Here is a 14,953-nt window from a genome sequence, read left to right as displayed (position 1 = left end):
TATATAAAAAAGTAGAGGGTCTCAGGGAACCCCTGGAGATAGACAAAATTGAATTCCAGCCCTGACACTCTACTGGTCTGTGGGATCCAGTGGTCCACATTCTCTACCTCAGTAGCTGGTAGTATTCAGCAAAGACCTGTGGATTTGGAGCCTAAGCTATCAGAGAGCCATAAAAAATCATATGAAGGAAAAGCTTAAGAAAGGCTGTAAGTCATAAAACAGTATATAGATGTTGTATGGTATTGTAATTATAACAGCACCCCTCTCTGCTAGAGCACCCCCCCCACACACACACATGAATTTAAATGTCAATATTGTTTCCTCCGGTCAGTATGAGCAACACTATTTTACTAGGGGTCCTTTAACATCAGGATTTCCTTCCATTATTTAACTGACATTAGTTGGTTGTCATATTGTTGGATGTGACATTGTCCTGAAATTCTAAGTTAACGTACTTTCATAGAACTGTTAGATTTCTGGCTTTCTTTCTTTCTTTCTTTTTTAAGAATCATAGAAGAAGAGGGAGAAAAAAAAATCAAAAAGTAGAAGACTCTGTACTGTCCACTTAGGACTGTCTAAGTAAAAGGCAAATGCAAACTTAATAGAATATATAAATTTTAAAATAGAAATAGGCATTTTAAAATTTAAAGTGAAGAAAGTTTCATTATTGCACTCCTATCTACCTTTGAAATGGATTTCTACAAAATCTCTTCTTTTATGAGGGAAAAGATTACTATGAAGCTGGAAGCCAAGTGTGGTGAATTTCAGCCACAGGACAGGTGTAGGGAGGAGTCAAGGGGAGCAAAATGAAAGTCATTGTGTGGTAAGAACCTGTGGATCATCACCCTCGACCCTCTCGGGGAAGAACAAACATTCTTATCATGATGTAGACTCTTGTAGACATTTTATCAGATCCCAGGAGAGGCTCAGCTCAGGTAAGCTGGCTGATCCATGACAATTTCCCCTCCTGGGCCATCACGTTAGCGTTCACAGCCTGCCCCAACCAAGGAGATAGTTTCGGAAGACTCACGGGGACGTTTCCTATAAAGGTCCCTAGCTAGCCACTTGGGTTCTTCCTCCCGTGCTTTTCCTATTTACCTTCACCACTGAGCTTGGTCTCTGGCATAACAGCCTATCTAGACCTGGTATCCAGGTTAACTCATCCCAAACTCCAGGGGCACAAAGAGTGTGGCTTCCTCCCCAACCTACAGCTGAGGTGGATAATAGGCTGGATGGTGTTAAAAACTGGCTTTCTTTGTAGCTCAGATTGCCAGCAACAAAAAGAACAGACTATCTTCTTGATTTAACCCCACCTTGTTCCTCTTCCACCTTCTTCCAAAATGTCTAGAGCACTTTTATCAACCTAACTGCACTTGTTCCAGCACTTTTATGGTTGTCATCATCTCCATTCTGATACAGGTGAGGAAATGGAGGTCAGAGAGGTTAGATGATATATCTGGGTCACACATCCAAGCAGGGACAGTTTACCCTGGAATCTCGATTTGGACCTTTAGCCCAAGGCTGTTATTGGAGCAACCCTCAGCTCCACTTAATATGGAACGAGTGTGGATGTCTGTAGACAATGAAGTAACCAGCCTGTCCTCCCTGGTACTTTCATGGAATAGACTGATGCTCTCTAAGAGAGACTAGTGATAAAAATACTCTCCTTAAGAAACTTCTCATAGATGCCTACATATTCTGAATAACAACAATACTGGAAATTGGGAACTTGCACTGTATCCATTTTGCTGATGGGTGGGGCTGTATTCCCTCTCTGTTACTAGTTTGGTCTGAGGTGACCCAGTCCTGAAGTCTGCAGACTCGATGGTGGGGTTAATGGCGACCTCTGGGTGGATTTATGTCAACATGCATCTCCCACAACTGCTGCCGCCAGTGTCCCGTCCCTGCGGCGGCCGCTATTGACCCACGCCTCCGCAGGAGACCCTCAGACCTTCACCGGCAGGTCTAGTTCAGTCTCTTGTGGGATCAAGTTAGGTCAAGGTAGCAGTGGTAGTCTGTATTTATTATTCTTAAGAAGTACTAAGGAAAAAAAAAAAAAAAAGAAGTACTAAGAAATTATTTCCTTATTTCTTTGGGCATTTTCTGGGTAGGAACTGAATACTGTTTAACACACTGTGTGCTTAATAATTTATTAATATTAGTTGTATTGTTAATTAGAGTAAATGGCAGATTGTGAGGAAATTATGCCATTAACCTTCTAGCTAGTAAGTCTGAAAGATAGATCTTCTTCATTTTTTCTGTAAGCATTCCTCACGGGACCTTTTTAAAAAATAGGAAACCTTACTAAAAATGTCAGTCTCTTTTAATAGTACCTAGATGGTTACCGGATTGACTATTCAAGAGTTGATTCTGTTGTTCTGGTTTGTTTTGTTTTTAGTTTGGTGGTGATAGATAACCAGAGGCTCAGTTAGTTCTCCAGTAATTAACTAGGGTAACCCTCCTCACCCCTCCCACTCATCATGTGCTCCCCGCAACCTCTGCTAAAAAGACCTGAATCAGCCATTGTTTCACCCTGAGGTTATTAGATAAAGAAGGCTTCTAGTGACTTTCATTAGAAAGAAAGGAAGGAAATTGTTTTCTTCATTTAAAAAGGTTGGTAAACACCTTTTCAGTCAATCGTGTTGGTAGCTGAGGTATTTAAGAGCTAGCTAAAAAAAAGAAAGCTGGCATATTTTGATAGATAAAACCGGGATATCAGAAAACTAAATTTTCTTCCAAGTGCTATTCAAAAAAACAAAAAAAGATACTCTTGCAGCTTTGCAGAGTTCTTCAGTTTTTCTAAGCAATGCTGCCAGGACATTGACAAGGCTCAGTCTCCAAGGCCGAACTGGGGTGGGTTAAGTAGTCCTTTCACAGCCAAGGAAGTCTTAAGATCCCAGTCCTATTCCTTGCTGAAATTGGCAGCCAAATCCAGTTTGCAAGACTTAGAGATGAAGATGAGTTTCAGAGAGTGCAGGAAGGAAGCTTCAATTCCAGGATTAAATTGCTTATACTAAGCAAGATTTGTGAAGAGCTTCTCTTGGGTCGGCCGCTCCTCAAAGTGCCCTTGCCCTGGAACCTGGGATGTCTCCAGAGGCAGCTGGAGGGGTAGCTCCAGAAGGTGACTGTCTTCAGCAGTCTCCTCTGTCACGGACACCTTCAGCCTGCGAGGGTTCTATTTAATTAATTAATCACTTCCACTCCCCATTCCATCGGGAGAACTGGCCTCACCGGAGTGATACAGCTTCCGAAGCTGCTGAGCTTGGGGAGCTAAGGAGGCCTGGGTAGTTCAGGTCCTGGAAGAATCTGGATCATTATGTTCTGCCCATCTAAATGGACTTGAAGTCCTGTCTGCTGTCTGCTGTGTGTTCCCAAGCAGCTGTTGAGCAGCTGCCTCGCTCCACCTCAGCAGTGGGTGAACAGACGCCACTGTCTGTTTAGGGCAGAGCAGAAAGGGACCCTGGATCCAATGCCCCCAATAAACACCAGCTATTGTGAGTATCTTTATTCACCATAATGAAGCACATCATTAACGGAGTACTGTGGCTTCCCAGCAGAGAGGGTGTGCATCCGACAATACCTGCTTCACGCCCAGCCCCTCCTCACTTGGAACCCCCACCAAGTCGGGGGCTGGGGAGGACCTGCAGCCCAGCGGGGCATGCTTGCAGCACACCTCCCCGCCACCCCTCTCCGAGGCCTCAGAGACTTCCAGCCCACTTGCTGCCAGGCTTTATTCTCCTCCCTTTGTGGTACAGCTCAGGGGTACTGTTTAGATTGGGGAGAGATGAAGCTTATAATAAGATCTTGTGTTTATGTAGCAGTTTTCATAGTAAGGGCAAAATGCTCTGTGGACCTGATCTTCTGTGGTTTTCGTCTTCAGCATATATATACCTGCAGAGTAGAAAGAAGCTATTTGTGACCTCGTTTATTTGTAACACAAGGGAAACTGAAGCCTGGAGAGGTTTGCCCCACTGTGATCATATGCTGGGTTTCTGAGTCACCTATACTTGAAAAAGATAAGGACACACGATATGGCCAGACACACAGTAACTTATCTTGTCCTTACCACAGTCTTTGAGGTACTGTCCTCCTCATTTCACAGATAGGAAAGAGAGGACTCAGGGATCTTACATGACTGACCAAAGCCCCACAGTGAAATGCGTTTCTGGGCAGGGTGTGAACACAGGCAGTCTGCGCTCTCAGCTGCGGCCCTGTTCAATATGAGTGATTTACTCCATCCACAGGTCACCGTACAAGGAGGGTGAGGATTGCTGGCCTTGCTAAAGGGGTAGGAATGATTAAATCCACTTTTGGACGAATAAAACGAGGCGCTGAGTAGTGAAAGCAATTGCCCACATGCTCATGGAGACGGGGTCAAAGACCAGGCTTCCCAGCCCCCAGTGTAGACACAGCCCAGTGGATATCTGCTGATGTATCTTTGGCCAGGGAACCTCGAAGGATTTCTTGGAGAAGTGAACAGTGAATGTGTTACTGTTACTGTATAACCAACAGCTAGGAAGAGCTTTGTGTTGTGATAAAACAATAGCAGTGCAGTTTTAGCATTAATGAACATGATTCTGCGGTATTAAATTGGACACTTCTGAGTCCTTAGTTCTTCAACTTTCAGAGCATCAACTTGCCTTTCTTGCTAACAAATTTTACACGGTTTTCCAACACAGCTGTGAGTTAAGTGTGAGTAGATGTTTTGCTGAATGTTCCTTGAGAAAACCAGACTACAATGATAAGTTATAGTAACTAAAGGAAAGGGCAACGGTGGTCCAAGGAGCAAGTCCAGAGTCTGGGAAAGAACAGAAGTCTTGACCTGGTTTAGGGAGTGTTCAGGCTGCTTTTTGCTGTGGGCCTCCATCTCTTGGACACAGTTTTCCCAACTGTAAAATAAGGAGGTGGGATAAATGATCTCCAGTTTCACTTCCAGAGCTGATAGCATATTGGTCTATAACCTGAGAGTTTTCTGTCTGCACAGGCATTTCCTAAATCCTCTAAATCATGTTTTGAATTTGTTTCTATACAGATTCCCTTTGTGTTATAGAGGATCTTCAGAAGACCAGCATAGGAGGGAGTTCTTATGTTACAGCTAGAAGTAGATTAATGAGAATCTCACAGAAGAGTCATCAGAGCTTTTAACTCAGTGATTCCATTCTTTGGAGTCTTTATGCCAAATTGAATATTTGGAAGCTTTAGCATAACAGAAATAAGGGCAAAGCAAAAAGTTCATGCTGTTTTTTACTTCATATTCTCTTTAGCTGTTAACATGGGAGTGAAGGGTTGTGAAGTTTTATACTAACATACATGTCCTCATCTTTCATAATAGTAAAATCATGAAAAAAAATTGATTTTGAAAAATTACTGTAAGTTTTCTTCTCCCCTTTAAAAAAATCCACATAGTGATGAAAATTATAATCAAAAGGGCTGAAAGGGGTTTCTGGGCATCTCTTTTTTTTTTTTTTTTTTTTTTTGATAAAAATGCCACAAGCTAGCCCAGTTTTCTTTACCTGTACATGTCTCTAGAAAGACCTACACAGCCTCACAGCAAGAACCCTTACCATGCCCCTTGTCTGTCCTCCTCCGTTCCAGGCATGTAATGAGTTCACCACCCATGTGATGAACCTCCTACGGGAGCAAAGCCGGACCAGGCCTATTTCCCCAAAGGAGATCGAGCGGATGGTCAGTATCATCCACCGCAAGTTCAGCTCCATCCAGATGCAGCTCAAGCAGAGCACGTGTGAGGCCGTCATGATCCTGCGCTCCCGGTTTCTGGATGCACGGTGAGTGCCCAGGAGAGGGCTGTCCTTTGGGAGAACCGCTGATTCAGGGTTGGAGTCCAAGGCTGGCCCTCTCCAGAGGCCCCGCAGTGACTGTGTTCAAGGCTGAGCCAAGCAGTAGCCTGAGAGAGGTCAGGGAAAGGAAGGCTGCAGGGGTGGATAACCATGGGTTTTATACAACTCCAGGAAAATGTGGGGATGGAATATTATTTGTGGCCACTGCTACTCACTCTACATGAGAAATGAGGATGATTTAGCCATAGGGACAGAAGAAGCAGGACTTTTTGTTTTCATACCATTAGTGGCCTCTTTCATAGGAATGGGTTGTAACTATAAGCCTGTAGAAGGCTAACCAGATATTGCAATGACATCTTTTCTTCAAGAAAGATGGTTCCAGTTGAGAGCTGGGAATCTCTGCCACACTTTATGTTAGAGATGGTACCTAGTTAGCTTCAACGAATATTTATAACTAGATTACCATGTGTTGTACTCTGGGCTGAGTTTTAGCGGCACAAAAATGAAGAAGACGTGGTCCCTTGGGCATGGAGGGGCAAGGGACTGGTCTCATGTGGGCCAGATTTTCAATCAAGATTTAAAATTTTCTGACACTAACTTGTGACCTAAGTTGTGAGTTCAGAGAACCCAGTTGAAACCATGGATAGAAAAGTCCTTTTAGGACAAAAGCTAAGACTGTAGAACAGATAGTCTTAGTCCCACTACTCTCTACACTGGTGGATTTGTGCAAATCCCTTTGATTTCTTTGGCTTCTGTTATCCAGCCTGTAAGACAGTGCTAGTCATGTCTTTCATGTACTCTAGAAAGTGGTGTTGATAATTGATCTAATACATGAATTTTCAGTGTATGGATATCCTTTGTGATCCACAGCTCACCTTAAATCAGTCATCTTCTATAAATGCAGATTTCATCATTCATTGTTTCAATTCTTGAGTATAATCCCAATATATGATTTTTATTAGAAAAACACTAGCTATGTCATGGTCGTATACCATTTAATGATCTGTAGTTGAGTTCCTTTTTAGTCAGACACACAGCCTCTCTGCTTTTTCATTTTTTTCCACCCTAGAAATCATGCACTGTTCAGTTCCTTTACCTATGCTTTCCTCTGTCTGCACAACTGTGGTCTTTACAGTTCACAGACCTCTTTAAAGCTCCCTGGCATCTCCTCAACTCCCTTTCATTCATTGTGTTTTGGGTCATGTGGAATATGAAATAGGAATGTCAGCCAGCAAACTGTATCTCTGGGCTAATAGAAATACATAAAGTCAAGAGAAAGTGCAAATGAACAGAGCTTTCCGCAGCAGAGCACGGTGCTGGGGGAAGGAAGGCACAGCCTGCTGCACCGGGGCACCCCGACCCCAGGTATCTCCCTGGCCCTGTGGCCTGCTGCCGGCCTGGCTTCTTTCAGCAGGCTGCTCCCCGTGGTATGAAGTGCAAGTGACTGGTGGCCTGTGTCTGGGTCTTTCCCCTGTGTTGTGGCTGCCACACTCTGCATGTGTTGTTTACATCCCCCCATGGTAGCTCCCTTCATTAAAATGCTGGTGTTGGCATTTACGTTGGCAGATATTGGGGGCAAAAAAAGAGTTGGGCCCAGACTGGGTTCTTTTCAAGAAAGAAGAAATTAGAAAGGAGGAGCAGAATCATTTTCTCATAGGATTTCTTCTTTCAGGAACTCAGCTGTGCCCAGTTGAAGGTCAGACTCCAAAAGACATGAAACTAGGCAAGCTTTGTACACAGTTCCTTTCACTTCCATCAGCTTTTGCCTAGATTGTTCTAGTTGGCACCAGAAGGACAGTCATCATAAGAGAGGATCTTTTTCCTGATTTGGTTGCAACCTTTGAATCATTGCCTCTGAGTCAAGGTTCAAAACTCAAACAATTAACCAATTGTCATTGTTATAGCATTTATTTTGAGGGTGTATTTAGTATCACTGAAAGGATATGACCCCAAATGCCAACACAAGGATGAGCAAATGGTTTTTCCAGCTCAAAAATGAATGTTTGCCTGGACTGCATGATTGAAGTAGTTAATATCATTGCTTCTAGCGCTATCTATTATTGGGAAAGCTAGTTAAACACACTTTAGTAAGAAAGACACACTCACTGTTGATATTTACATGCTGCTCTAATCCATGCATCTGATGGGCAGGGCTTCATTAAGAAAAGATTTCATGGAAGACAAATGAAATACAAGGGAGACTTGATTTAGTAATAGGATTAGTCTTCATAATATAATGCAGAATTGAATGTTATAGCTTTGTTGTGTAATATTCCTTGTATTTTCTGCTCTTGAAGAACAGATTGCAACAAATTTAGCAGCTTAGACTAACACAAAGTTGTCTCACAGTTTCTGTTGTTCAGGAACAGCAGGTTAACCTGGATCCTCTGCCCTAGTCTCACAAAGCTGTGATCTGGGGCTCAGCTGAGGCTGTGCTCACAGCTGAGGCTCATTCCCGTGGGGGCAGAATTCAGTTCCTTGTGATAGTAGGACTGATGTCCCCAGTTCTTAGAGGCCGCCTTCCCACTGGCAGGGCTTACTGCTGCTTCCTTTCTTCCTGGGTCATGTCACCCTCTTACGACTTTAACCTGATCTCCCATTTCATTAACACAAAGTCAGCTGATTAGTAACTTAATCATAGGAAAGATATCCTATCATTTTCACTGTCCCCCCAACACACACATTCAAGGTCAGGGGGGTACCCCAGAGTGGAATCTTACAGATCTTCTTAGGAGTCTGCCTTCCATACTCCCCAGCTGAACACTTAGGCCAGGTTTTGTCCACTTGAGTCATACCCTTCTTTTCTTCCTTATGTTGATTTAACTGTGCCATAAAAGTTTAACTTAAAAATTCTACTCATTCATTCAGTCAACTTTTATTATTACATGTTTTATATCAAGCATAGTGCTGTGATAAGTCTTTGAGATAGAACTTGTAAACCTTCTTAATGATTTTCAAGCAAAACAATAATTTTAACTTTGTTTTTTAAAAAATAACATCTTGCTGGAGAAAGCAGCAAGCACATGGTTGGAAATATACCTCTGCACTCCACCGTTCTAGTTAAGGTTATCGAAAATGATTATAAAAGAGGATTGTAAGAAAGGAAACGACATCCAATATGATCTGGCTGAACTGCCACTATATTTAGATTTATTTACTTCTATAACTGAGTTTTTACCCTTCCAAATGCTGTATTAGCCTCTGGAAAGACAAAGATGAAAAGAATACACGTAAATGTGGGTCCCACCTTCAAGAACTCGTAATCTCCTGGGACAGGTGCTCTTATAACTGAGCATAAAGCTGCATGTGATCACAGGAAGTACAACTGCCAAATTCACCCAGAGCGGAGAGACACTGGAGAACTGGGGAGAGGCAGACAGTGCTGAATCTCAGAGGACTATGACATTTAACAAATAGAAGGAATCACAGAAGCAAAGTAAACAACACAATTCAGCTTCGACAGGCATTACTGACTGGGATGCTTACTATGTTTTGGGCACCAGGGTTTCAAATACATGTGAAACATGGCTCCTCCCCTTGAGGATTTGCTGTTTAGTTGGGAAGACACGTGTAAAGCTGTGGCAAATGCTGTGGGAGAGAAATACACAGAGAGGTATGAAGAGGCATGGGAGCATGAACGCTGTGTATGTCTTTGGGGAACAGGGGAGCATATGATGAAGCTGGATGAAATTAGGAAGAGCGTGTGTAGGACTGGAGGGAAATGAGACCCTGGGGAAGGGCTCGATCCACTGAAAGACCTTAACTGTGCCAGCAGAGATTGCGGATTGTCCCGTGCAGCAGCAGAAACTCTGAGCTGTGTAAGGAAGGAAAAGAGGAACGTTCTCAAATTACACTGCTTGGGTTCAGATTCTTGCTATAACCCTGACTACATCTGTGATCTGGGATAAACGGCTTATCCTTCCTAAGACTCAGTTTTTGTGTCTTCAAAATGGGAATAATTCTATTCACAGGAATAAATAAGATAACATATTTATAATATCGTGTCTGGAGCTTAGCATTCACACCATAATTCAGCTATAATATAATAAGGATCACTATGGTATATTAGTGTAAAATATAGTATATTATTATTGCTATCATTATTATTATTTTCATGATCAGATCCATGGTTTAGAGGAATTCCTGTGGTGATTTTCTTAAGGATTAGCTGAGGCTTGTGCTTCTCAAACTGGGGCAATACAGAATAAGTATAAAATACCTTCCCTATTTTACTCAAATATTTGCAGAGAAATATGTTCAGATAAACATTGGTATATGAAGGAATAGATTAAAGAAAGAGGTGCTGAAGACATTTAGGGCACACAATGGTGTGCCCCATGGCTGAGAGTCCAGGCTCTCTATTTGGGCATGATTTCAGGAAAGCGTCAGCCTACAGTTGTACTATCTAGTCTGTGGCTTCTTGATTTTTATTCTATATTAATTAAAATATAAGTAAACAAAATGGAAAATTTTAGCTCTCCAGTTTTACACATCTTATTTCAGCCACTCAATAGCAGCTGCTGGCTACTCCAATAGGAGAACAGAGAACATTTATTTTCCTCATTGTAGAAAGTGCAGTTGGACAACCTTAGTAAGGCCATTATACAATAGACCGTAGTTCCTCTAAACCCGTTTCAAAAAAAGCAATGACACTGAGGCTGGAACAAAAGGGATAGATTTGAAAAATAGAACTGGTAAAACTTGCTCTGGGGCCAATCATCCAGTGAAGGGAAAAGAGTGAGGGGAGTTGAGAATCACTCCCAGGTTCTGGTGTGTGTTAGGTACTCAAATAGTTAAAGAATGAACAAACAATTGAACGGATGAGCAAATTAGCAAATATAATGAACTTTGTATCTATGGTGGTATTATTATATAATGTGGGAAGAAATGAAAATGAAGTTGGTTTGAGTGAAATGTGATACTTGTCTTAGAAACAGTTTGTTGGAAGTGTCTGGGATATGCAGTGGCAAATGGACGCAGTGGTAAATGGGGTATTGGCTCTTAGGAGAGGCATTTGGGCTCTTCTTTGATTTGAGATAACATGTTTGATGGTCTGTGGTGCCTCCACTCCTCATTCTTGAATCACTGTGATTCCAAAGCTTCATTCCTAAAATTTCATCGACTTCCACATTTCTTACACTTACCTGGATACTCAAGAATCAAAGCTTGTGGTTGGCTTGAAATAACAAGTGTTAACTCACCAAGCTGAAAACACTTCCAGCCAGAGCAAAGAAACCGGGCATCTTAGTTCAAATAACCTTATTGTCAGAAGTATATTATTTTCCCTGGGTTTCTTGAAATTCTGTAAACTCCTAATTCTGGGGTTTCAAAGGCCCTGGATTGAGACATGCCCTGCAAGAGATGACCAGTGCGGCCATCAGAGTAGATGCGACCACCCAAAGGAGGACTGCGCGTCCCCAGGAGGAGTCAGGAACAGCTGTCTGTACAATCCGAGCACCCCAACTCATTCCAGAGAGGCTTCCTATGAGTTCAGTTGGAAGAGTCCCAAGAAATACACTGTAATGTTAATGCAAACAACTCCCAATTAGAGGAGCCTTCAGGGGCCACTGCCCCAGGCCTAAAACAACTGTTTTCTGGAGGCCAAGAGGAAGCCAGAGGTTATCTAAAGACTAGCCTGGAGACTGGGTTAGCCACTTAGCTACCTTCCTCAAATCCCCATCATGCAAGAGCTTTTAATACATATCTCCTTTTTAGTTGGGCCTTTTAATCTAATCTGCCCAGTTTCTGATGCTGGCTGACCCAGAAACTCAGCATGATTTGGGAGAGTGACTTGGGCCTGGCATAATCTGGACAGATGTGGTTAATACCTGTGGACAGATGGTGTTCATCCGGTAAAATCAGGCACTTTATTGTGTTAATTAATCCAAGTGGGACCCTGAAAATACAATATTAGCTGAATTTTCTGTCTAGCAAGGCGATCAGTGCTTTCCGTTGGCTTAAATTGGAAAACCTGATATCCTGGCATAACCAGGGGTGTTCTGGAAATTTTTTTTTTCCCATAAGGAAAAGGTTTTGATAAAAGTAAAAAGGCAAAAGTGCTAAGGAGCTAATTTGAAGATAGAGGCTCTGCCCCCTCGAGGAGGGCCTGCAGACGGCTGCGAGGAGTCCAGCATCCCTAAGCAAGCCCCAGCTATCCCCAGGCCTTAGCTGGGAAGAGGCCATAAAGTGATTCTCACTTTAGATTAGTTCAATTAGCACTTTTTTTTTTTAAAGCATAAAAATGCTTTTATTCAAAGAGTGGTTTTCTTTCTTTTAGCAACCTGTATGTTAAAAAGATTTCTCTGGGCTTGTGTTTCACCGTTTAGCAGCTGTTCCTTCTGAAGAAGTACCGTTTCTCTTCTTTTAAGGAAGGTCAAGCAGTCAGGGGGTTAATTTCCATCCGTTCCTGCCCCTTCCCCAAGCCTTTTAAAAATGTTGCATGCACTTACTTGTGGGTAGAATAGAGAGAAAATGATAACTTATTTTTAACTTATGGCTGCAGAGTCTCTGTGTAATTGCCAGGAGGCAATTTGTATATAAAAAGAGGCTGAGTTTTGTACTCAGGCAGACTTGAATTAATATTTTAGCTCTGTAACATACTAGCTGAGCAACTTTTAAACTCAGCTCTTCATTGGTAAATGGGAATAACCGTAGCTACCTCACTAGTTGTGAAAAATGAATAATTTGTATTGATGGCTCTGAAGGATCAGATCTGAGGCCTGGGGCCTGGTAGGAAGAATCCCCAAGAAGTCCCAGCATTTGTCCTGTACTAGGCACTGTGCTGAGACCTGTCTGTATATTAATATGATCTCATTTCTCCCTTCCTCTCACCCCATGAGGTTGGTTTGACTCTTTTGACTGTCATTTGAAGAAGCTAAGGTTTGGAGAGGCATTCCAAATCACCCAGCTGGTGTTCGGTTTGTCTAGGGCTCAAAACCAAAATGGCAGGTTCTGAAACTTCCTGCTGCTCACCTCTCTGTATAAATAGGTGTGACTTGGGGCGGCGGCGAAAAAAAATAAAATAAAATAAATGGGTGTGACTGTTCTGCTCAGTGTTCCACGGTGAGCACAGTGAGGAATACAGCAAACATCTTCAGAAATGCTTTCCGCATCCGGCCCCTCCGGCCTCTCCTTCACTCAAAGACATGTCTTCTCCCAAATGTGGATCCTCTCCTCTCCCTTTTTATATGTATTTGTTGTGAACTTCTTTTTTTTTCCCTTGTCATTGTGATTTCCTTGCTCTTTATGAAGGCGGAAGAGACGAAATTTCAACAAGCAAGCAACGGAAATCCTGAATGAATATTTCTATTCCCATCTCAGCAACCCTTACCCCAGTGAGGAAGCCAAAGAGGAGTTAGCCAAGAAGTGCGGCATCACAGTGTCCCAGGTAAGACATCCTCAGAGGACTCAGCCCAAAGCCTGGCCGTAGTGGTGTTATAGGGCAGGGCCTCGGAAGCCTGGCTTTCCTGAACTTTCATGCCTTATAAGTTCCATCAACTAAAGCCTTAGAACGGCAAGGTCGGCTCATGGTGTGTATAAGAAAGTCTCCAGGGAAGTAACCTGGAAAAACCAGCAGACATAGAAGACTTAGTGGAGTACAGTTAAGCAGGGTTGGAGCTCCTCCCTCTGTGCTCCCCCTTTCTTCAGAGAGATGAGGATTTCTACACTGACTTGGAGAGCTACCAACACTTCTCATGTCATTTTCTCAGAGTCAATTCCTTGGCCCATTTTTTTTTTTTTGCCCAACTCAGGAACTTTTTAACAGTCAGTGAATGGAACTTTTAAATGAAAAGGACTCAAATGTCCTCTCCGGATGTCCTCACTCTGTAACTGATGGAGTGTAGGAATTTTAACATGTCACTATGATTGCACGGGAATGATTGCACAAAATGTCACTGAGTGTCCCCTTTCCCCCAAGAGCAATAACCATAACAGGTGCCTGTTGACGTGGAAAGATACATGACATAAAATTTTTATGGACCTGGAGTCTTCAGCATTAATATGAAATAGAAAAGGAGACAAGTTTTATATGTATCTACTTTTTTTTCCTTTGGCTACACCATGTGGCTTGAGGAGTCTTAGTTCCCCGAGCAGAGATTGAACCTGGGCCCTCGACAGTGAAAGTGCTGAGTTTTAACCACCGAACCAGGGAATTCCCATCTACATTTTGTCTACTCAGAGAATCCACCCATATTTCTTATTTGATTGGAACCTCAAATGCCAACACCAGTCTCAAGTTGAGACCAGTAGTGATAGTTCTGAAATCTCTCAGAGAAAGTTTTCCTCAGAATTATGTCACATGCAAAAGAATTAGATGTACTGGTGTTTACAAAAAGGGTGAGGGTGAGGGGGAATTGGAGAGAAGAGGCCTACTTTAGTAAGAAACTTCACTTACATTTTCCAAAAGAAGTAGATGCTGTTTTGTGAGCATCTAGACTTCCTTGAATTGAATCCTGGCTTCTGCTATTCCCACCAGGTGCTGATTCCTTCAGCCTGTGTTTAGCTTAAGCAGAATTGGGTCTAGTCAGAATAAAGAACTCCACACAGAGGATCTGCAATGAAGATATTGCCAGGGTCTCCCCAGCATGCTGTGGGTGATTTTGCAGCAGTCTTGAAAACCTCCTTTCAGATAAGTTAGAAAGGATTGCCTTATCCTTTTCAACTTGGACCTTCCTCAGTTACTTGGACCCAGCTGAAGGTCGTTTCTAGTCTTGGCAACCCTAGGGAAGTAGGACATTAGTGGTCTAAATTCAGGTGGTCTGGTATTATCTAGGTTTCTAACCATTCTTGTCCAAATCTAGACCCATTGTCCACAAGAAAAGATAACTGATGTTTTTTGATACTTGCTGCATTTTTGCAGAGTAGTTCCAGGTAGCTGCATTTTTGCAGAGTAGTTCCAGGTGTGAACCACATCACAAACAGTGATTTTTAGTCATAGGGTATTCTGCTATTAAAGCTGAAAATCATTATTTTGTTTGAATTCAAAATCTGAGACTTGGAATTCCAAATCCCTATCGAAATAGAATGAATTTTCCATGATCTAGTCTGCATTGTATCTGAATAAAAAATGGAATCTTGGCCTATTCCAGCAACCTTTGCATCCTTCATTATGGAAATCCAGGGTGCAAATAGTTTGTTCATTGAAGTGATTTATA

General features: G+C 42.5%; 1 protein-coding gene across 2 annotated transcripts in view; it reads left to right on the top strand.

Moving 5' to 3' along the window:
- The window catches only part of PBX1 (PBX homeobox 1), a 294,951-nt gene that overhangs the window by 229,354 nt on the left and 50,644 nt on the right, over positions 1 to 14,953 (top strand). For both annotated transcript variants that reach the window (XM_065946526.1, XM_065946530.1), the window contains 2 exons: positions 5,596 to 5,786; positions 13,050 to 13,185. In XM_065946526.1, coding sequence (XP_065802598.1) covers positions 5,596 to 5,786; positions 13,050 to 13,185 — 327 coding nt within the window. The remainder of the gene's footprint in view (positions 1 to 5,595; positions 5,787 to 13,049; positions 13,186 to 14,953) is intronic.

Source organism: Muntiacus reevesi, chromosome 1, assembly GCF_963930625.1.
Source record: "Muntiacus reevesi chromosome 1, mMunRee1.1, whole genome shotgun sequence".
Lineage (NCBI taxonomy): Eukaryota > Metazoa > Chordata > Mammalia > Artiodactyla > Cervidae > Muntiacus > Muntiacus reevesi.
Note: the sequence above shows the minus strand (reverse complement) of the source record. Positions and strands in the feature narration are given on the sequence as shown.